Below are 24578 nucleotides of genomic sequence, written 5' to 3'. Positions count from 1 at the left end.
ATGACTTTTCGCCAGATCTGTGATGACGTCGGATCGTCGAAACTTTCCCTTGAGTCAGTTGCAAACGTTGCATTCTGTAGGTCTCCACATTTCAGCCGTGATTAGAGCATGCATGGTCGACGCACAGCGTGAAACCGGCGAAGGCATGCCGAAATTACGCCAGAAATACGTTACAGTGGTTACCGCATGAGCTTACGTATATGTGCATATGTATAGTGGCTTTCGCCGATAAAATTCCTGGGCCACCAAACTGTGGAGGTGGCCTGTAGAGGTAGTGGCTGTGTGCTCTGTTTATTGAGGTCGGCCAGCCATGGTGCCAATGTTTTCTGCAGCGGCAGGCTGACGTTGCCTCCCAGGCCGTGCGCGTTAGCGCCTGGAGCTATGGAGGCACGCGTGCTCTCGTCTTACACGAGAATACGATCATTGCTCAGTTCGAGGCCATTGCTCACCGCAGTCGCGTGTGCTGAGAAGCGTATGGTGCGGGCCACGTGGTACCAGCTGTCCGCAACGGTGCCCCCGTACGCCCGAAACAGCTCGTGGGTCTTGCTCTGCGTCGACGCGTGGTCCTGACGGGTGCGCAGCGAGAGGCTCAGCTCCCGCTTTCCGGGACCAAACATGTGGAAGGAAAAGTGTGCACACACGGCCGTCTGTTGCAGAGGTACGATGGGCGAGCTAAGTGATGCGGACACCGCGGCGCCTGATGAGTGAAGCTTGCTGCAGCTCAGGTAGATGAAATCGTCTGCGCAGAAAAACGGGCCAGCGTTTTAACGGGGATCCATATCTGCCGTTATCGCTGCATCGCTGCAACGCCAGGAAAAACTGCTTTCGGTGTCCTGAGTTGCGCTGGGCTGGGCTGTTTGACCAAACATAGTGATTTTTTTTTCTAAGGTAATGGAACGGTTTTCTCTTATACGGAAGCTTGACATATTTCCTATGGGATACTAATAACGGACAGTCGCTACTGTAAAAAGGAAAAAAAAGAGAACAAATTGGTGTTTTGCTTAAGTATGGTGACTAAATTTTGGAATTATTTCACTAATATGCAGGGAGCAGCAGACGGTGCCACATCACATCACCAAAAGCTCCGGCATACCACGTAATAAAAAAACGCCACGGAATCGCTGAAATAACAGCCACCCTCTTTGTCCTTGACAGTTTATCACGCATTTTTACCTAATTTGAAGGGAGAATGCCATTCTCGCCAGTAATGTGAACAGTGTATTGAAGCAAGCAATGTCGCGGTTGTTCCACAATTTCACAGACAACGATATCTTTTCAACATTGGTGAAACACTTACACATTAATCCCTTTGGGTTAAGGTATACGACGATCACACAGTTCGAATCAGCCTTAAGGCGGGGAAGTAGCTTACTGGGTTTCCCGTTTGGCGAGGCAGCTGGCGCCAACGCATATCTTGGTGGAAAACGGCTTCCCAGTTTCCAAGTTCCAACAATTTCGTCCGGACGACTCCAGGAACATCTGTTAGGTGTGTTCCACACGCACTCTAGTATGACGTACGCTGCATGTACGAGAAAACAAAGTGTATGGTTAGCAGTGAAGCTACGAAAGCCCTCTTCCTCTACAAATGTATTTCATTTCACTGCCATCAAGTGTGGAAGCGTTACCCAGGAGAATGGGACGAAGCTCGCGCAAACTAAAGTGCAGTGCGCGTCCGCAAATAAGTTTAACAAAACGATAAAAGGAAAGCTACAGAGGCTATGCAGACGACAGTTCTGCAGCTGTTCTGTTCGGCGAGACTGATACCTATCGCGAGCCATACAGTGCAGTAAATAACACATAGTTATTAATTTTTTATTTATTCATACTTGTCAGCCATTGAGGGCTATAAGAGGAGTGGATAGCGTACATAAACAAAAGTAGTGCATTTGCAAGAATAAAAAAGGCATCACTGGTACATCAAAATCGAGAGATTAACCAAACAAGAGCTTGTGTAAGGGTAAACCAAAGAAAAATAAGTCACACTCAACATGATAACCATATTATGACAGAGCATCAGGGGACACAAGGCGATTTAGTTTTTCTAAAGTTTACTGGCAGAATTTGATGTGGCCAACCGAGTCCGGTAAAGTATTCCAATGTTTAATGGCCCGCTGAAAAAAATGTATATACATATATATATATATACATATATATACATACATATATACATATATATATACATATATACATATATATATATACATATATACATATATATATATACATATATACATATACATATATACATATATACATATATATATATATATATATATATATATATATATATATATATATATATATATATATATATATATATATATATATATATATATATATATATATATATATATATATATATATATATATATAAATTATGGCGGAAAGGCTAAGACGTCGGCCTGCATCAAAGTTCTGACCTGCTATAAGCAGTAAGGGCTACGGGAAAGGGTATGTACATACGGTGTCGGTGTCAGATGGTTTGGTCAGTTTTAATTTGAAAATGCTTATCTTACTTTTTACTTGATCGTGGATTATTAAGAAGAAAAATTTTAGTCTCTCATATTTGGTTCGTTTTTCTAACTATAGGAGCTCAGCGAGTTTACATAGTTCAGTCGAGAGTAACAACGACGATATTTATTCAGTATAAACCTGGAAGCAAGACGTTGGACTTTTTCAAGTTTTAGGTGGTTTGTTTGGGTATAGAGATCCTATACAATTCTGGCGTATTCAATGATGAATCTTAGCAAGATTTTATATGCTACAAATATTATTTCTAGTGAGGTGCAATGCACGTTTCGCCGTAGTCCTCGCACACTCGTAGAACTTGTTGGTTTTTGAACAGAGTCTTTCTATATGAAGATTCCAGTGCGAGTCGGATGTGAATATGAGGCCCGATTATTTATGTTGTTTAACTCGAGCCATTTGATGGCCGTTTATACGATATGAAAGATTAACAATATTTTTTTCTGGTAGAAATAGACATGAATACTAATTTAGCTGGGTTTAGCTGCATTTGCTAATGATCGCACCATGCCTTAATTTTTTGTAATTTGAGATTAGGTTCCGCCTGATCGTTCGGTGATTCTATAGTCTCTGTATATTATGCAGTCGTCTGCGAACGTTTGAGCCTACAGGCAAATAATTCATGATGACCAGGAAAAAGAGGGGCCCTAAGACGCTTCCCTGGGGTACCCCAAATGCTACAGAAAATAAATTAGATTGTTGACGTCCCAGTTGTACATACTGCTCTCTTTGTGCAAGATAGGAGTCGAACCACCGTATAAGAGCGGGATTTTTGAAGGTAACATTGATTTTAAGCTATAGATTTGTATGAGACACCTTATAAAAAGTTTTTGCAAAGTCCAAGAATATTATATAAGTTTGGCCATGGGCATTAGTTATGCTAGAAACGTCATGTACAAGTTCACTAAGCTGTGTAACGGTAGATAGACCGTTCCTGCAATAATCTTGGTCTAGAAAAATTAAATTATGTTCTATAAAGGTATGCCAATAAGTATTTTGATACAACGTGCTCAGGTAGTAGCTTGCCAGTGATATACGTCGGTAGTTGCTAGCATCGGTAGTGGGGCCATCTTTATGTATGGGCACAATTTTTGCGCGCTTCCAAGCAGAGGTTAAACGAGCGACTACTAATTGATGATTTAAAAATTAAGCTCAAATACTTGGATGACCGCACGGCATATTTGTACAGGAAATCGTTAGGAATTTGGTCAGGTCCAGGGCGCTTTTCAATGTAAACGTAAAGCAGAAGTTTCAGGACGCCCTCTTCAGTAATCGTTATATCCTGAATAGGAAGCCTGTCTGAATAATCAGCCAAGTTAGGCAAGGTACCATCATCAAGCATAAAAAAACTCAAGAGAAAAAAAAGAAGAATTGAAAGCCTCTGCGAGCTCTTGGCTACATTCCTGGGCATGCGCACTAAAGAACTTGGCTGGTGGTTCAGGTACCTTCAATACTTGTCCAGGACATATTTGAGAAATTGCTTCAACTTCAGGTTGTAGAAATTATCTTTAAAAGTATTTACACTATGTCTGAGGGCTTTACCTAAACGTTGTATGCATCTTCCTTTTTTTTTTTTCAGAGCTTGGACTGAGTTTGCATGCCTTTCGTTTCCGTTGAGCTGCCTTTTAACGTGTGCTAACTCGTGAGTTATCTATGAGTTTCTTTTTCTTGCATTTTTATAACGCTTAGGGATGAATTTTCGTGAGCAGAATGCTATCATATATTGAAAAAATTGCCACAGTTATTCAGTACTGCTACATGATCTGTACATATCCAAAAACGAATAATAAGACTGCTCTAAGTATTCCAATACAGCTAGATCATTTGCGGCTTTGAAGTTTGGAATCTTAATTTTATCGTGCTGGTGTGACACATTAGGAGACAAATCTGAAGACATTATAACCATATTGTGATCAGATAGGCCTTCATAAATTTCACAGTTGAAGAACGACGATAAATAATCAGACGAGAATATTAAATCAATGACTGAGAAAGCAGTTGAACGCACACGAGTGCAAGCTGAGACGATTGAGTCAAACTATAGTAGAATGCATGTTCCAGCACTTGATCACAATTTGTAACTTCAGTGCCATCTGAAGAGGGCGTCGACCAATTAATTCATAGGAGATTAAAGTATCCTAATAAGATGATATCGTCTTCCTACTGCAGGTGCGATTCCATAAAGCTTCTTGGGTTTTCAAGCATATTTAGTGTGAAGTTTGGTGGTCTATACATGCCACCGATAAATATTGTTTGATTATTTAGATGGGTTTTAATCCAAAGAGCTTCGACATTGGTAACAGGCAGAATAATACTGATAGATATATGGTTCTTAATTAAAAGGGCATAACCACCTTCTCTAGTTTCACGGTCTTGGTGTTTTATACCAAGAAGGAGTAACTTTAGCATCTAAGATATCTTTCTTTAACCATGTCTCGGTAAGTACCATAACATCAGAATAGCGTTCTAGTACTACCGCCTCAACATGATCAATTTATTTAAAATGTTTCTGACATTTATGTTTATTGTCTTGAACTGGGAAGAAGCACAGTGATGAAGTCAATCGTTACCTGTTCCAGGAGGCAATATACATTTGTAGCGCTTATTAGTAGCCTCGTTGCAACCACAGACCACAACATTCATTTTTATTTTGTCCAGCATAAGTTTCACTTTTGCCCACTTTTTTCTCTCTTCAACACTAAACTCCCACAACTGTTTGCGAGTCTCAACAATTCGCTTTGAAAATAGTCAATACACTGATTTCTAACCACGAAGTTTAAAACAGGTTCTGAAGATTTTCGTTTTATACCTGAAATCTGAAACATTGATGATGATGGGCCGATCTTTACGCTCTTGCCGCTTTCGTAATCAATGGACCCTTTCAATTGAATCAATGTTCAGTTCCAGGACTGCATTTAGGAGACCGTCGCCGGCCTTCTTTCGTAATACCCCTTCAGTTTCGTGCGCATTTTCTCTTATCGCTAGATGACGAGATTGTTGCATCGAGAACGGTTTTCTAGATCATCAATTTGTTTGATGAGAGCAATCTTGTCAGTGTTCGATTTACTATCAAAATCATCAACCCTTTGACTATCGGTTTGCCATTATATTCTTAATTAGAGTATATAGATGCACTTGTATTACTGTATTACAAGTTTCAAGGCGATAGTTATCTGAGATTAGTCAATTTTGTAAGATTCGGCTAACGAATACGTGGTTAGAAGTAGCAGGCGTCAAAATTGGTACTCGCGCTTTCGCTTCCAAAAAGAGGAAAGGCGTAAGGGAAAGAAAGAGATTAGCAGCATCTGAAAAAAATATAACCCAATTAACGAATCACAGCTAGTATGAACAAAGAAAGATAGGAAAATTGATTATAGCGGCTGATTTTACCTGCTTTTCCGGCTGTGGCCTCTGCTGGCATAGTTGAGCAATCATCGTTGATGTAGATGCCGATATCATCCAACGCTATGTAGCCGTCACGGCTTTGCAACACAGCAGCTTCGAACGTCACCTACAGCCACAGGGCAGTGGTATGGTCAGTTACTAATCGAGCATGTCCTGTTTGTGCATAAAGCGAATATTAAGATGGAGAAAAAAAAACGGGGGAATAGGTGGCATATGTCGCGCCAGGTCCTGTTCGTTTGCACACATGACATTCTACCACGCCTTTTTGTCCTCTTTGCTTCAGGTTGGGAAAACATCGATTGAGCCCAGCAGCGTGAACATTACAAAGTAAAAAAAAAAAAGTTTGTGTGTGCGTGGGGGGGGGGATCTGCGCCACATTCAGAGGTTACGTATCATAGACAGCGGACACCCGATGATTATTGCAAAAAAAAAAAAAGAACTTGTTATTGGGCAAATAGCTACAGTGCAGTTTTGTAAATTTGTACAGTTTTTCTAACGGCGCGAAGGCGACACAAATGCTCACACCCACAAACAACGTGCTTGTGTGTGTGTCATCTTCTTTCTTGTACGTCTCCGCGTCGTTAGAAAGAATTTGCAACATTGCCGTTACATCGACACACAAGTGCTCTGGGCCGACAACATCGCTATCGCGAGATGCCTGCTGGCAGGGTTTCCCAGGCATTCGCCAACTGCACTCCTTTCCCGGCTACGGCACCTCCAATGTGCAAGCTTACTCCTTTCTAACACCGCGTTGCTGGTTTAAGCCTGTTTCCTGCACTGCAGCACGAAGTACATGGGGTGTGGCATGAGTCATTGCTGCTTTTAGTGATCGTGCTTCGTCGGTGCGGCATTACCATGCAAAAAGAAAAAAAAAGAAAGAGAGAGAGAGAGATAATATATATTGTTGTGGCGCTGTTGGCAGGAGCGTCGGTTGTCGGGGGTCAAGCTCCGCAGCTCCATGTCGGTCGCGGTGTTTACTTTTCTTTGAACTGCTCTATTTCTGGTTTATCGTTGCCACGACGAACATTTGTTGTTGCGTAGGGCAGCGAACGCAGATAGCGGAACATAGGTCGCGATTGGCTTCGACAGCAGATGCCGAGGCTGGATGGATGTATTTGATGGTGGAACGGCTTGACGCCGATCGCAGAACTGGCAACTATTTGCAGTAAAAGTATCAGGTCCCTTAAGCTCCCTAGTTAGACTACCCTTACAAGGATCCGCCGTCTTTGCTTAGTGGCGTTGGTGTTGCGCTTCCAAGCACGAGGTCGCGGGATCAAATCCTGGCCGCGGCGGCCGCATTTCGATGGGGGTGAAATGCAAGAACACCCGTGCACTTAGATTTATATGCACGTTAAAGAACCCTAGGTGGTCAAAATTGAACAGGATTCCGCCACTACTGTGCGCCTCTTAACCGGATCGTGATTTTGGCACGTAAAACCCCATTTAATTTTTAACCTTCACAAGGACATCAAAAGTGCTTTGGGACCGTATTTGTTTCTATTATGTCTAATTCGTTTCTTAGAAGGTGCAGGTGATTAAATAGCTGACGGCAACTGTATTTTCAATTATATTTGATACCCTACGATGTTGCAACAATATTCAATAAGTCAGATCATCAGTAAGTCCCTTCCAAGAAGGAACGCAAACTTACTTAAAAACCAAAATGCGTCAGATGCAGAGGGCTGAGTAAATGAACTACACAAAGGTTTGCGCTCATACAAACAATTGCGCCGTAACCGACAGTAGTCGCACACTATCCCACGTGAGACACCTGATATTTTCGAGCATGCGCAAACGTTGTAAAGGCGACAGCGACACTTCATGAAGGTGCTGACCCATTTTTTTTCTTTGCGTTTTGCGTTATCGATTCTGTCTAGCAAACGTAAGCTGAAACGTGAAATGGAGCAAGAGAAAATGAGATAAAAGTGGGGGGCGACGTGTCCCTGCTACGTAGCTGGTTGCTAAAGATACTGCTGTTGCGAAACTCCGCATCAGATACTGACTGCTGCCAATGTCACAGACGGTGGCGGACGTGCAGATGCGGTCGAACGTTCCACCCTATTTTGACTTGCTCGCGTTTCATTTTACGCAGACAATACTAGAGGACGAGCACTAAGCAGTGTAACGTGTGCAACAACAACCCCTCAAAAACGAAGCTTTTTTTTATTTTGTATTATTGACATGAAAAGAAATAGTGGAGTCTTTATCGCCGCAAGCTGGCGACGATTACTCTTTTTCACTTCGTTAAAATGATAATAAAAATAAAGTAAAGACAAAATATATAAATTCTTGCACTGATTAATACTTAAGTAAAACATAAGAAGGTGCAGCGATGCAAGCGTGGAAGTCTTCCAGAATAAAATTCAGATTGACGCAAAGTCCGCGGATGTCAGAGGTACACAAGTATAGGTTTCACGCCAGACGCACAATGGGACGCCATTACACACTGCTGTGCAGCAGTGTGTCAAAGAAGCGTCTTCCATTTTGAGCTACGCAGCCTCAGCATTGCATGCAGAAACCCTAATTCACGTGGCGCCGTAATGAAAATAGCTCTTCACGATTTCTGTCTTTCACTGAGATACCATAAGGTGCGATAAGCACACCCATGGCAAAGAATGCTCATGGCACCCATGACCAAAGAATCGTCGTGCACTAACCCTGTGCTGTCGAGGAATCTTGACTCGGCCGAGTTGCCATGCAGTGACGTTTCCCTCTTTGTGGAACCACAGTTCTTCGTACTGAGGATTCGAGCGAGGTGTGTTTCGATGTACAGTAACCTTGAACTGCGAGATATAAAAGCGTAGAGTGTTGATTGGGACAGAGGTAAATAATTAGACGAAAGATCCTATATATTAGATCCCGAAATTAAAGAGACATCTGATAAGATTCCAAAGGGTTTGAAAAATATAGATCTTGAAATCCTCACAAAGGTGCGTAAACAACACTGGTCTTAATTTTAATGCCACATTATATTTACGAAGGGCACATCCGTACATTCGCAAAATAAGTAGTCGCACAAGCGTGACTATTCCAATATATGATTGTATGCACTGTAGATCCTAATGGCACTTGTTATAAGTGTAGGCAGCATTATATAGCTCCAGGTAATAAATACAATCAGTTCGTGTCACTGATGTGAGCAAGATTCTTTCAAATACTGATTACCGTATACCGAGTTACCTATGTTAATTGGAACATATTTGCCCAAGATCTCCTGTGGTAGATATAGCAATTCCATCTCATTAACTGAAATACTTGAAGAAACGGGAATTATTTGCAAGACAAATAATTAACAACATTTACCTAATTACACTTTGAATAATCACTCTAGTGCACACGTCCCCATTGCTGAACAGAAGGCGAGCATTACCGAAGTAATACAGGGTGTTTCAGCGAACACGTTTAATTTTTTTAAGGACTTGCATGTGGCACCAGTCCATGAGCTGGTCTACTCGAAGTGATCGAACATTATTTGCAAAAAAAATTGACATGCATAATCAACCGATTAACAAAAATTCACTAATGATGTTTTAAAGCAATTATCTTATGGCACATATTGCAATTTACAAATTCTAGCGGCTGAGACTGCAAGGAACATCCACTTGAAAATAATTGTCTGGGTGAGACTATTTACGAGATAGGCGCCGTCAAACTTGCGGTAAAAATGCACTGTCATTCCACTTCCTTTCTTAACAAAACGCCGTTTTATGCATTGATGCACAAAAGTAACTGGAACGAAAACGCATTTTTCCGCAAAGTTCACGAATAAATATCTCGAAACCGGTGTCATCATGAGAATTCGTTCCAAGTGGATCCCTCTAGCGAACTCCGCGGCTAGAATTTGTAAATTTCAAAACGTGCCATAAGATAATCAGTTAAAAACGTAATTAGTCCGTTTCTATTAATTAGTCCAATATTCATTTCATTTTTTTGTACAAGTATTGTCCGCCTCTTCGAGAAGAGCAGCTCATGGACTAGAACTGTGCTATTGCCACAGGCAATTAAAAAAAAAATTGAAAGTGTTCACTGAAACACCCGGTATACATTTAGCAACAATCCCGTGCTAAGCACCAGTTTTGGGAAATAGGCCTTCAATATCTGTGACTAAATGCATTGATGTTTAGGTTGAAGCTTCACACTTTGGCCGGGGAGCCTTTCGACAATTAGATTGAGCGAGAAAGCAGGGCATGGTCACTGTAATCAGGCGTGGCCTCCCCACTCACGTCTCTACCTTTAATCACCAATGCAATCGTCTTGGGCCGCTATATACTAGCTCTCCCCGGCCTGAATCTAGCAACATCGATGGTACGCGATAAGCGTTGATTTCTTCAAAATATGTTTATTGTGTTCACCACTTGCCTTTGTACCGCCGAAGTGATTCGATGTGAGAACTCGGGAATTCCGGAATCAAGCACCAGGATTGGTATGAATTTCCTCCCACAAACAATTCTAGCATAAGAGGCTTTTGTGAATACGGGTCCAGGCCGGTATAGTTTAAGGGTTCCTTCCGCTCGATTGTATTACTTTCTTACCATCCATGGCTCACGCCTGGCCGCTTCCGTTGATAACCTGGGCAGAGTGGCGCTTGGACCATTGACGAAGCGGCGAAAGAAAGAATAATCATTGGAATAGGATCCTTACATTATAACCTAGAGATGACGCCTTTCTAGGCGACAGTGTAGCAAGTAACATCTCGCCTGGCGTGCTTCTTGTTGCAGTCGAGTCTTTTTGCGTTGTCTGGTGATGCTGACATTCTCTTTAATTGCCACGCGATGAGCTCAACTTCGGCTGTGTTTCCTCCACTTTGTCGGCTTTTCGACTACGGAAACGTTGCGTTGGAATTTGACCCCACGACCTTGTTGACACAGGTAAGTGCTGTGACAGGCGATAAGTTAATCAGCGCGAGTGCAATAAACCGGGCCGAGAAACAAGCGTTTCTATTTAGTGGATGTACAAAACAAGTCCACTGATAGAAAATGCGTTCGAGGCACACTTCTCGACCCCTGATGCGTGACGTAACAAGCCGTTTTCTCCAACTGCGCCATTACAATTTTAGCGGTAGGGTTTCCATCTCATTGTAGTAATACAGTTTTCATCTCTCCCATATTAAACAGGTGGTGGCGTTGCTCTGCCATTTCTTTCTTTCTTAAAGTACATCTTTTCGAGCTTAAAAAAGTATGTTTGGGAAGAACCGACAAATGTTTAGTGAAGGGTAATTGTTTCCTTTCCGGTTTTAATAGTACACGGAATCCTATACTAACCACAAACGCTGATCTTACGTGTAAATTCTCTCTGTGTTACAATACGTGTTATATGCAGTATGCGGAGGCCATTTTTCGCAATACACAAACTTTTAGCAGTACAAAAATGTCACAAAGATATAAGAAACCACGCTATTCTGGTGCAAGAAAGAAAATTAAGAGCACCTAGTCATCTTCACTTCACTGCCGTCACCAAATTGTAGAAGCTATCCATCATTCTCTCAACGGAAGGCTACCGGCGATTGTCACCGTGCATACGTGCGTCTTACCGTGATCTGGGCGCCTTGAGAACCGTGGACCGTGTACCAGAAGTCCATGCACTGTGCGCCCGGCGTGTCCAGGTCCACGACTTCGCTCTGCAGCTCAGCGGTGCCCGCCTGTTGCATTTCACGGCCACTGACGAGCATGAATGAGCCTGGCACAAGGTTGTTGCAAAGACAAAAAAGTTCCACAATTAGTCATTGTACTGCGCTAGACCTCACCATCTAGCGGTTGACGGTTCCGGATATGCTGGGGATAAATGGCGTTACAATTCCTAGAATCAAGCAATTAATGAAGAACAGATTCTATAATTTTGCGACATCGTGCTATGTAAGCTCAGCGTGTATAGCAAGCTCTATAGCAACCAGAATTTATTGCGTGTATGGTGACGACTATTCGATTATGTAAATGCATTTTGATATGATTGCAATGACAATTATATGGACAGTCTAGGCGCATTTTTGTGGTCGGCGTCGCCGTCGCCGTCATGTTCCGTATAAAGTCCAAGGGCGATAACATCGTCGCTGTGCGCCGTATATGCTGTATGTGCGAGTGAAATCACGCGAGGGGGGCTGACGATCGCGGCTCAATCTGGCGCGCGCGAGGGAGGACAGCGGAGAGCAAACGCGCCGTTCTCCATCCCGTGAAAGGCAGTGCGGAGATGGAAAGGAAGGAGGGGGGGGGGGCGTTGGGCTCCGGCAGCAACTGCGTATTTCGCGACCGGGCGCTAGGGGAATTGCCGTTCGCGCCTCAATCTCGCAAAGGGAGGAAAGCAGGGAGACAGCGCGGAGGAAGGGAGATGGCTTCTACTCCGCCAGCAACTGCGTACTAGGCGTGGTCGCGCGCGCCCTATCTTGACAGCAATCTGCTGACGGCTCATACCTTTGTGCGTGCTGTGTTCGCGCCGCTCAGTTCGCGTTGAAGCGATAGGCAGCACGAAGGTCACTTCGCTCGCTGCTGCTGCCGCGCTTGCTCACGCCAGCGTTTCGACAGCGAGTGTCTGCGGCCATAGAATGCGATGTGTTCATGTTTGCCTCTGTGTACTGAGAGCATGCTTGGTAATGCAGTAAGTAAATGAATGTTTCCAAGTTTATACAGCAGACAAAACTACTATCCTTACTTCGTATTGTTGCCTTTGCTATCGCAATCGATGCTTCGCCTTTCAGGCTAAACTGCGACTTTTTTAGGTTAAACGCAGCATCATACGACTCTGTGTTCAAAAAATCCTTAATACTACCTTCAAACGAAGTTGGACGTCGCAGGACGAAGTTATGTGGTAGTTTCTGTGTTAGTAAGTAAAGATTCATTTAATATTGTTATGCCCTGTAGAACGCCATAAAAAACGATGCAAGACCCCGGAACCGTTTAACAGCAATTCTATGCTGCTTGCAGCGGGGAGGCATACCTGCAACGCTCAAGCTAAGGGTGTTGCAAATGTCCTACCCCCCCCCCCTTTTTTTTTTACAGCGAAGCTGTATAGCTCCACCTCTACATGGGTCTGTCGTGTCCGTAGGCAAAAGCTCGGGAGGCGCGCGCCGCGTGTGCCGCTGGGTTCCTTGCAGCACCAGCAGATGGCGCTAGCATCCGCGACTGCGGTGTCGTCAGCCGTGCGGGGGAAAGAAAAGAAAAGAACGAGAAAGCTCAAGAGATACTTGCAGGCTAGTTGGTGAGATATGATATTGAAGCAGCGCGCTTACATCTGACACGTACACGTACACATAGAAAGGACATACACAGGCGCCGGACTGCAAAGCTTGCCTTCGAGCAGAGCGTTCACCGCAAGCGTTTCGCGGTAGGGATTATGGTCGCATAAACTGCAGTTGCCGGGAAGTGGTAACTGTAGCATACGAAGCAGGGAGTGACGTAACCACACTTTCGTATGTAAAAAAAAAAAACCCGCCTAGCAACTGATTTGTCTTGTGACAGCGCTATTGGAAGCCCACGTACTAGTGAGGCCTCCTGAAGAGCAGCGTGCATACGAGGTATTGTGAAAGTGTGGTTTCAGTGCATTTCTATTCTCTGTCGTCCACTCTTTGTAGGGGCGCGAAGTAGTGGCGCAAGCCAAGTCACTGGTCGTGTAAGCGTTTTAGGCTGATAATTAGGTAAAATGCATGTGAATGTCGCCATGTTAATAATTTCAGGCTGTGTCGCAATGGGTAATCGTTCTGGTTGTGGTTTACAGCTTCGCTGTCCGACCAGCCGAATTGGAAACAAACTTTTTATATACGTGAGTTAGAAACAACGAGGAATAGTACGTCTGTGCGCTTCTTTTCTCGAAGGAGATTATGTCGGGCAAACAAGATTTATAATCATACTCCTCATCATACGCTAACTCCTCGTTATGACTGAGTTTTATCGACAGCTTAACAAAACTGAGATTTGGGTGAGTTGGTTTAGCTTCATCTTGGGTAGATAGCGCAAGACAGACACGCATAAGAGCTGAGGAAGTCAGCGCCTGTCCCCTCACTTCCTTGGATCTTGTCCGTGTCCGTGTCGCATAGTTTACGAAAAATTTATCGACAGCACGAATTAGACATCACTCAGGGTTACTTAATTTAAAGCTATGGACTGAGTAATTATCAGTATCAATATTTCATGATTCCGAAATTTATTTACCAAATTAAAGCACATGTGTCTATCGTGGATTTGCATGAAAATATTTGAAGTTGCAGCATGCGGCTGAGGACAGTCATTCTTTGGGGTTATTCCACTTTGCTAAATTTGTGTGCGGCTATTGCACCTCAGGATATTTGCCTTTATCTTTCATTGCTCGAGTTTTTTTTTCTTTCTTGTCTAAAAAAAACATTTCAATTGCAGCTAAAATTACATGTATGTAAGGTAAGGGCATCCAAATTATGTGTCCGACCATTTGTAACTCCGTGGTGAAATCTGAGGATCACCGAAAAAATAAAATGGGTGTCTAGTGCGAAAAAAAAATTACTTTATATCCGCACGTTTTCTCATTGTGCGTTCTTCGACATAAAAGAATAACCGCCTCGCATCTTATAATGTAAAATGGTTGTGCACATCAATGGATGCAGACACCCAAACCTTTTCAAGTTGCCAGTCTCGTTGGACCTCTCGTTTATCCTATTCAATCTATCTCCCCTTTCAGTGTCGTTCGAAAACCGGCCTGCAGAGCGCCGCTTACTAAGTTCGAGGTGTGACACGACCACATATTGTTGTTGGACAACTACACATGGCCTCAGAATCCGACATACTTTTATTTATTAAGAGGGGGACGAAGTACTTAAAATAACACTATTACTTTTAAAGGATTTTAAATAAAATTTCAACAGTTAATGTATTTTTACCAGCTGATTCTAAAAGTGCAATTATTTTTTTATGATAAATATTCTTTATAATATCCAAAACAGGATGTTGTTTGTTTAGGGCCAAATTAGCAACTTTCACGGAAAAGTACAGCGCACGGAATCGATTGTGAATGTTCATTCGTAAGCTAAAAGTCGTTGTTTTAGGCTATTTTGAACCGAAGTTTAGGTTGTCAAACATAGCCTTAAAAAATGGCCACCTTGGTACTTGTCTGGTTTTAGGGTGGGCATTTTCTATGGCTAAGTTTGATTGACTGATTTGACTCAGTGATTTCAAGTTTGAATGATTCATTCGCCTCGTGCCAAGTTACGAGCTCAGAACCACTATGTCGCGAAATCGTGACAGCCTGCTGTAGAACAGGTTAATAACTAGTCCTTCCTCCGCGTTATTTCAAAATGAGGAGGTCCGAATGCCTTGGCGAAAGAGTGATGTCAATAGGAGACGATAGCATAACCTTCGCGAGCGCGACTGTATCCAGGGGCATCATTACGTAAAGCTATTACAAACTTTTCTATTCCAATTCTGCAGTCAGCTCTCCACGATTGGTAAAACAATTTTGTGGCCAGCCCCACTTGGCCTGCCTGTCACGCGACGTAATGAAAACCGCGAATATCTGATATGATGTGTGCACACTGGTTTTGTATCATTAGACCGAACGAGAGATAACGTAAAACTATTCCAATATGCTTTTATTCCAATCTCCTGACGTCAAATTTGGGTACCCGCCGAGGCAAGCATCGGGCGGACACCCGCATGGTTACCAGAACAGACCAATCAAACGCGCTCCTCGTTCATAGGAGGTCACTTTCGTTTGCTTGAAAAATGAATAGCATTGCCTACACTGAGCGGCTTGTCTTATCTAATTGGCTCAGAAGAGGCGAGGAGCACGCTCAAGTGGAGAGAGATTCGATGGGGCTGAGCCATTGCACTGAAAATCGATAACCAGATGAAGAGGGTGGTGCTAGCGTCTGCGATTGGTCCGCTTTCCCTTACTTAGCTGGCGATGGCTGGTCGAAAATCGCGGTGGCATGCAACGGAAGCTTAAGAATGACGCTAAAACGAATCCTCAGTGAAGAAGAGTTGGCAGAATGAGGTCGTAAACGTGCCGAAAGTGCTCGAAAACCTTACAGGGTTACGTTAAAAGTTTTATTACACCCAAATAAACCCATGCTCTCTGGCATGTGCGAGTAGCCAGTGCCTGAGCGATCGGCGGCAGTCATCTTTTATTCCTTTCGCAACGGGGCAGCATGCGGTATTCAGGAGAAAATTCAGTTTTGTTCGGCATATTAATGTATCTTTAACGCGTACGCGTCACTTTAACGTGGTGAGTTCTTGCGGTCTTGTGACGTGTGAGAGGCAGGTGAGATGGGTTCAGCCCGAAAACTTTTGACCAATAGCCGAGGGCTAATGGCGAAAAGGCGTCGAATCAGAAATAACTATTTTTGTTTTTGTTCGGTCAAATCATGCATAATCACTGTGTACGCACCATATCAGATCTAGAGCTATTACGGTTTTCGTGGCGTCGCGTGAAAGACAGGTGAAGTGGGGGTGGTCCAAAAACGTTTTTGACCAATTGCAGAGGGCTGATTGTAGAATTGGAATATAAAAGTTTGGAATAGTTCTACGTTATAGCGCCCCAATAATTATTTCTGATTCGACGCCTTTTTTGCCATTAGCCCTCAGCTGTTTATCAAACGTTATCGGGCTGCGCCCAGTTCGCCTGTCTGTCACGCGACGTTAGACAACCGCGAGAACTCACCGCGTCAACGTGATGTGTACGCGTTAAAGACGCATTAATATGCCGAACGAAAGTGATGTTTTTTTCTGAATAGCCGGAGATTGCCCGATTCCGAAAGGAATAGAAGATGGCTGCCCGTCCATCGCTCTGGCACTATAGCTACTCGGAGCTGTCGGGGAGCATTGATTTATTTGCGTATTATAAGCTTTTTGCATGGAAGTATAACCTTATCGAGCGCTTTCGGCACGTATACTACATCACTCTGCCAACTCTTCTTTGCTGAGGATCCGTTCTGGGGGAATTTTTACGTTTCGTTGCACGCCTCCACGGCAAGCTAAGTAAGGGGAAGTGGACCAATCGCAGATGCCGGCATCGCCCTGTTCATCTGATTATCTACTTTCACTGCGCTCGCTCGGCCCCATCGAATCCCTCTCCACTTGAGCGTGTTCCTCGCCTCTTCTCAGCCAATTAAATAAGAAAACCTCTGCTCGATGAAGAGATTGCTATTCACTTTGAAAGCAAGAAAGCGACCTCCAATAACAGAGGAGCGCGTGTGATTGGGCTTTTCAAAAGACACAGCGGGGTACGTAAGTTTTACGTCAGGAGATTAGAATAACAACAGATCGGAATAGTTTTGCGTTATAGGGCCCCTGAGTTGCGGAACAAACAGCTGGCTTTCACGAGGCAAAGTACCTAAAGTCTTTCTAATGGAGGCGGTGCGTGAGCAGCGCACTTTGAGCGCACAAAATTATAAGTATCGGGGTAAATTCAAACCGTGATTGTTTTTAGGCACAACCGCGTTAATGAACGACAAAAATATGAACCAAGGGGCCTGATTTTTGTCAGTCACGACGGTATATTGCCATCAGATAATGAAGCCAAGGAAAGCATACAGGAAGCTATTTGTTGTTTTAATTGAAATGTATAAATGAAAAGGTAAGAGGAAATCAAAGTGGACGAAAAAAACAACCTGCCGCGGGTGGAAGCTGAACCTACATCCTCCCCATTATTGAACGTTAAAAGATGGAATATACACCCAGAAAATGCTAGGCTTCATCCGTGAAATTTGAACACGTGGCCTGAAGTTAGCAAATAAAGGCATCATTAGGAACACATTTTCATTTTCTGAAGTGACTGCTGAAAGTGTCGTCAGTATATCTGTCACGGCATAAGAATCCAGACATTTGCGAGGCTCATATTTTCCTTGTATTCTCGCACAATAAATTGCGCAGTACTAAACGGTTGAAGCAAAACTGCACCGTACAGTGTGATTTCGATTACACGTTTAAGTAGTTTCACCGATAAGAGAGTATACCGAAAAAGAAGCGAGTACCTTCGTCGGACGACAGAGTGTGGTCTAGAGACGGTTGCGGGACGTCAGTGTTGAGGTGTCCACCACGCAGGAGCCACTCCCAGGTTCTCCGCTTCTTCACTGAGTTCGTCCACGTACAGGGGCCTCGCTCGAAATCGCAGCTTAGTCCCCTCTCTGCGCACCAGGAGAAGAAGCCGTTGTGCGTATACCGACAGCACGAATCATCCGAAAGACCAATGAAGGCACCGTATATGGCTAGGGCAGTAAAGAGGTCGTCAATAAATATATTTAAAGAAAAGACACGTAGCTCGCACCAATGTTGAAGTCATGACCGCCTGAAGTAGATAAAATGAAAGTTGTGAAAGGGCGTCTTTAGAAATCGCTTATACTTTTCTGGTGATGAACAATTGCGCGAACTGACGCAACTTTTATATCCCTGAAGGCCAAAGTAGCAAAGCTCACTGACACAAGAAAACAAAGCTTCATGCAATCTTGTCCAGATACTATCACCTCTCCTTTTTGTCACCCGCACGTGGGCTAATAATTGCCTGTGATCTCTTCCCGAAAAAGTGCGCGCTATATTTTTCTAGAACTGGAAATATAATAATGAGGAACAGATACGCAGCTGCGTGATTAGCGGTAGCAATCACACTTACGGCCGGTCAACCACGAAGACTATCTATAGACAGACAGGCTATGGTAGCGAGCACGGATATAAGGCACGGGAACCATGGCCTGCACAGAGAAGCCTTAAATCTTAGCGCGTACACTTGCCTGATGTCCTGATGCCTTAAAACATTTAACGGCGAGCTCAAGCTCGGTAGGGCCGAGGTTCATTACGTTTTTGCTCATTTATGATGGATCTATTCGCAACGGCGCGTACCGTTACTATGATAACGCACTCGGTCTATACACGCGCGCATAAACGCTGCAAAGCTGCAGTATTGCAGCGACAGTGGCGCGGTCGTACCATGTCATAAATCGAGCATTATTTAATGCACCACAAACAAACTTGCGTTCGCCTTGCCTGTTGCAGACGCTACCTTCTCTGTGGTGTGGTGTTATGCCGGGAAGTAGAGGCCCGTCGAAAATGCCACAATTACACAGGTTGAAGTTGACACCAGAGAAGAAAGAGCGAAGTAACACGAATAAAAGACCTAAAACGGTAGTTACGGAATTTTTTCGTAGAGGAGCGAAGTTATAATTGCAGAAATGTTAGTGTGCATAGAAAAAAATAATCTTATTCTATCTTTTTGTAAGACTTCCACTCACGTTCCGAAGGACATGCACCAAACGTCAGCGTAACATCGTCAACGGCAATTAAGGCGTCGGTCAGAGAAGCCTCCAATCTAAACTGGTGCTGAAAAAAAAAAAAGGTGGGAAACAAATAGTAACTTTAAGCCATGAAATCTAAACTACATAGAACTTAGGGCCTCTGTATTGCAACTCGCAAAATAGTCATGTTTTAAAACTGTTTTTGGTGCTATGTTATCACTGTAATCAATGAGCCGGTCATTGGGTGTTTTCTTTTAACGGGTAAAATAAGAAAATAATGGTTAACAGACCTTGACTCCTCGATGAATGCGCAAAAACATATAACGCCAGCCAATTTATTCCATTTTATGCTGTCCCCACGATGTTCTCGGTGGTTTTTTCCCCCAACAAGTCTCTGCTCAAAATACAGTTAGCGTTGATATTGACTCGTTTGTAAGTAGAATACCTTTTATAGCAATAATGAAAAGAAAAGCACTGACACGCTACGCGTCATCACATGAATTTGTGAGAGCAAATTTATTTTCATGTGGACACTGACTTTTTTCTCGATTCTTCTTGTTTTGCTTATTTAGGGCCTTTTTTAATTATACACCATCCTTGGATTATCCTACATTTCAGTAGCCATATCTGCAATTTCATCACAGCTGATAAGCGCCGAAAGCATAATTCCCATTTTCGGATTCCGGTCTTATACCAAAGTGACAGGATTATCTATAAACGAAACAGAGAGACGCTACAGCAGGATTAATGGCGGAGAGGTATAATGGGTTAAATCAGGCTTTAGCCAATATCATAGCAATAATATAGCAATTACCCGTGCATATTAAATGTCTTACGACCAGCTGCGATCCCAAAAATTTAAGTTCGAAGGTGACCTTCCATGTTACTCTCAAGTTCGGGTCGTAAGCGAAGTCTAACGAGCAATCCCTTCCCCAAAGGGATTAATCGTACAGCTATATTTCAGTCTTCAATCGCCAACTCTTTATGATCTGTATCCATGTTCCGTGTTTCATAAAGCGCGCACTCTACAGTACGCGAAATATCATTATCACGGTGTCACGAAAAAATACCTGGTCAGACGGTAGCCACACTCGAATGACTTCCGGCTTCCATGCGCGCTCGAGCTCATGCGTGCTCGACCACCAGGGGTCACCCGACATGGGCGACGCGGTCAGGTTGCAGCTGCGAGAGACCAGGAGAAAACATGCATTGGACAGTGAAGTTAGCCTACTAGTTTGTTATACTGATGGACGCTCCCTCCTTGTTTGTAAGCAAAACTTCCTTCGCCGAAACATTTTTCAAACAATATTTCAGGCAGGAATGGCTGAGAATCCTGTTAAGTGATGTGTTTGCCATTATTTCTGCCGACATTTCTTCAATTTTATGCCTCGATAATTGGTTTGCTAGCAGAGCTTATTCATCGCATGAAAAACTCTTATTAATTCTCATTTTAGGTGCTTTTACAGAATTTCTTCACTGAATCAAGAACATTAGTAGCCTTATAGTTGCGATTGCCTTTGATGGTGCTCCGACGCCAGGAGGACGCCGTACGCCAAAGGGCTGTTTTGCCGGCACCATAAGCTATACGACGCAGGGATCGGCACGCACCCCCTAGCGCAGCCGCAAAACTTAGGCATCGCAGTGTGGCGCAAATCAACGACTTTCGCACGACTGAGCTCTATTGCGGATCGCAGTGTTGTTGCGCAGCGCACACAAATAGATGCAATATATAGGAAAGATCTTTAATCATGCTTAGGAACGTGATCGAAACAATTATTTCTTAACGTTTCTTTCCCTTGTCTCTTTCATGTGACAAAAAAAAAATGGGGCGCTGCATGTAATGGCACATTCGACTGGTCGCTTCAGTGCGTTCTGGGCAGAGGTACTAAGGTCATGGAAGGTCGCTTTATAACTGTATTACGCGCATGGGCCAAATAGCGCTTATCGTATATCATTATCGACATTCGAGCCCATTCACGCTGGCCGTAGAGCATAGTTGCTGTCTACACGACCTTTGAAGTGCTGCCGGAGCAATCTGAAACGACCACTCGAATGTGTCATTAGTAGAGCTTTGATTTCGTATTTCCGAACCTTGGGATTGTAACGGCCACCCACAAATGCATGAGAATGGGCGCACATGCTTTTTTTCATCGCTTCGCAATAATAGTTAGAACCGCCCTCCAACCCGTACATGTCTTCATGATTCGCACTTGGGAATAGTAGCGGCAAAGCCAGCATCCTGAGTTACAAAACATGCAGACCTACCTGATATCTATCCGCTGAGTTACTAAATATGTAGGCCTTCCAACAGTTAAATCAAAGCGTGCATATTGGTGTAGCCAACTTCGCTTAGCTCTTTCAAGGTTCACCGGATATCACAAGAACACATACTGAGACAGTTATACTGGTTCTCATTTATTTTAATTTTTTGTTTATTGCTTTATGTACACGGTTGAGTAGTGCGAAATGTTTGGATAGTAGCAGTAGAAGGCAGCTGCAGTAAAGCTTTGCAAATGTCGCTTTGTCTATAGCACTGAGATTATTAACCCCCTAAGTCACGGTGTCCATATTTTTGGACTCTTAGATGCAGGCGCAAAGTGCTTGAGAAAAGACGGGGACGAAGAAAGAGGACAGGTGTCGTGTCCTCCTTGTGGAGGCGAATTCTTTTTGCCAATCCTGCTCAATGGAGGCAAGGAAAAAAAGAACACGGAAGTCAAGCAGCAGGTCAATTGGTCTTTCTGCTTGCCCACTGTTTGTACTTCACATCTAACTGCAGAACTGCTATACATAAGCACTTTACTAGAGGCACTACTGCATTCGCGGGATGTTTTATGTGCCGTGTTCTGTCATCATTGGTGAAGCAACAGTTTTTCGTTCCTCGTTATGCCTACAGCCAATATTTATCTTGTACATTTGGTATGGGCTAGAGACTAAAATATTTTTATGAAAGAAATGCAACTTACTGACTATGCATCAAGTAGAAATCTAGGACACTATAACGTAAAGCTATTCCAAACTTTTCTATTCCAATTCTGCAATAAGCCCTCCGCGATTGGTCAAAAACTTTTTAGACCACCCCCCTTCGCCTGTCTGTCATGCGACGTCACGAAAACTGCAATAGCTACCAATCTGACATGACGTGTACACACTGATTATGCATGATTCGACCGAACAAAAGAAAAATAATTGTTTCTGATTCCACGCCTTTTCGCCATTAACCCTCTGCTATCGGTCAAAAGGTTTCAGGCTGCACCCACTTCACCTGTCTGTCGCTCGACGTCACAAAACCTCGATAACTCATCGCGTCAAAGTGACGTGCACGCGTTAAGAAGCATTAATGTGCCGAAAAAAAAACTGATTTTTTTTTTCTGAATAGCCGGAGGCTGCCCCGTTCCGAAAGGAATAGAAGTTGGGTGCCGCCGATTGCTCAGGCACTGGCTACTCGCACATGCCGGAGAACATGGGTTTATTTGCTTATAACAACACCTTTTGCCTGGCCGTATAACGTTATCGAGCCCTTTGGGCACGTATACGACATCGCTCTGCCAACTCTTATTTGCTGAGGATCCGTTTTAGAGGCAATGTTAACTGTTAGTTGCACGCCGCCGCAATTTTAAACAAGCTACCGGAAGCTAAGTAAGGGAAAGCGGACCAATCGGAGACGCCGGCATTTCCCTCTTCATCCGGTTATTTATTTTCAATGCGCTGGCTCGGCTCCATCGAAACCCTCTCCTGTTGAGCGTGCTCCTCGCCTCTTGTCAGCCAATTAGATAAGAAAAACCGCTCAATGTAGGCAATGTTATTCGTTTTGAAAGCAAACAAAAGTGACCTCCTATAAACGGGGAGAGCGTTTGATTAGGCTGTTCAGGCAACGCTGCGGGTCAACGCCCGATGCTTGCGTCGGCGGTTTCGTAAATTTGACGTATTGGAATAGTTTTACGTTATAAGGCACCTAATTTTCTGTTATTGGAAGCACTCATAGGAAAAAGCGGCAATGATCTTCCAACCACCATTGCTTTCTTTCAATGGAGCCTCCAGCACCTTGAAATCAAAGTATGTGACTTCGGCACACTTACTGACAGTACATCGTAATTCGTTACTCAAGCGGTGAAATGTATTTTTTCCTTAACGTTCTCATAAGTCGTAATATTTAGTGTATTCTTCTTCTTAGAAAGCTAAATATGCTCCAATAAAATACGAATATGTTCGAGCAACATGTTGGATGATTCAATTTTTTTTTAAATGATCCTCTGTTCCGTTGGTTTGTCCACCAGTAGGTAATATTGTGTACTCGAATTTTGATCTCAGGCAGTGACGATGAGCTAAGCCTACTACAAACAGCATTAGTGTAATATGGTATTAGCACTCAATGAGGCATATAGGGCCAGATATAAGGTATCAAACATTGCTAGGCCAGGGGAACGAGCGCACTCCAGAAAAGCTGCTCTAGAGATTTCGGCAGTTCGCAGTTTTATCGGCCAGCGCTAGGGCAGATGATATTACGTGCACGTAAGTGCAACGATTTCATAATGAAAATATGCCTGGGCAGAGTGTAATAGAGCATTTTTTTTTCTTTTCTGGTGGATTGCTTCGTCCTCTCAGTTGATCAAATACTTTAAGTGCCGTTTTCCTGCTCATTGTAGCTGATATGTTCCTTTTATTCAATATAGAGCTTGTTCGCTGGAACATTTCATGACATTTCTGACACTCGATGAGATAAAGCTTGACGTAAACAGCGATGTGCTTAATAAGCGTGATAAACAACTTTAGGTAATTGTTCGCATGCGCTTTGTAGGAAATAACGACGTGATACGCCTCGAGGCTTGTTTGAAGCTTAATGACAGTACATTTTACTGAAATAAAATTACGGCGGTATTTTCCCGCTTTACTCGCACGACAAAGTCTAACCGGCACCGTTCTCTGGGGCCAACACGTTCGTACTTGTTCACTTCAGCAACGACAGACGGCAGTGACGCAGGCAACGGCGACATGGTTGGAGAGCATTGACCGAGAGTTGGCTCAGCAAACAAAGGCAAACAAAGGCGCGCTGACCAACACAACGTGCCGCACCTTCCAGGTTGGTTGAAGACAGCGAAGTGCCAAAATATGAGGCAGGCGCCTCCCACCCAGCTGGCGTCCCATGTAGAGCTGATGAGGACTGCCTTCACCACGGACTTTTGATCCTTGTTTTCAGCGTACACGAAGCCTCCTACAACACGACCACACACTGATATTTTGACACGTTTGGAAACAGTGGCAATTTTTATTGTCAGTCTTAACCACAGGCACAAGATAGCGAATATATATATATATATATATATATATATATATATATATATATATATATATATATATATATATATATATATATATATATATATATTAGTCCTCCCATAAGGAGCCAACAATGGCACCAAGAACAGCATAGAGTACATCAACTGCAGTTCTTAATTGAATTAAAGAAATG

At 43.4% G+C, this 24578-nt stretch overlaps 1 protein-coding gene across 1 annotated transcript in view; it reads right to left on the bottom strand.

The window, feature by feature from the left end:
- LOC135905759 (MAM and LDL-receptor class A domain-containing protein 2-like) overlaps positions 1-24578 on the bottom strand; it is a 180349-nt gene that overhangs the window by 49197 nt on the left and 106574 nt on the right. Inside the window, exons 11-19 of the mRNA XM_070529435.1 lie at positions 24182-24320; positions 20182-20293; positions 19109-19196; positions 17858-18010; positions 11462-11607; positions 8589-8714; positions 5917-6037; positions 1373-1519; positions 450-739 (exon numbers count right to left, since the gene is read on the bottom strand). Coding sequence (XP_070385536.1) covers positions 450-739; positions 1373-1519; positions 5917-6037; positions 8589-8714; positions 11462-11607; positions 17858-18010; positions 19109-19196; positions 20182-20293; positions 24182-24320 — 1322 coding nt within the window. The remainder of the gene's footprint in view (positions 1-449; positions 740-1372; positions 1520-5916; positions 6038-8588; positions 8715-11461; positions 11608-17857; positions 18011-19108; positions 19197-20181; positions 20294-24181; positions 24321-24578) is intronic.

The sequence above is a fragment of the Dermacentor albipictus genome, chromosome 1, assembly GCF_038994185.2.
Source record: "Dermacentor albipictus isolate Rhodes 1998 colony chromosome 1, USDA_Dalb.pri_finalv2, whole genome shotgun sequence".
NCBI lineage: Eukaryota > Metazoa > Arthropoda > Arachnida > Ixodida > Ixodidae > Dermacentor > Dermacentor albipictus.
The sequence above is the reverse complement of the archived record's forward strand: the minus strand, read 5'-3'. Positions and strand labels throughout refer to the sequence as shown.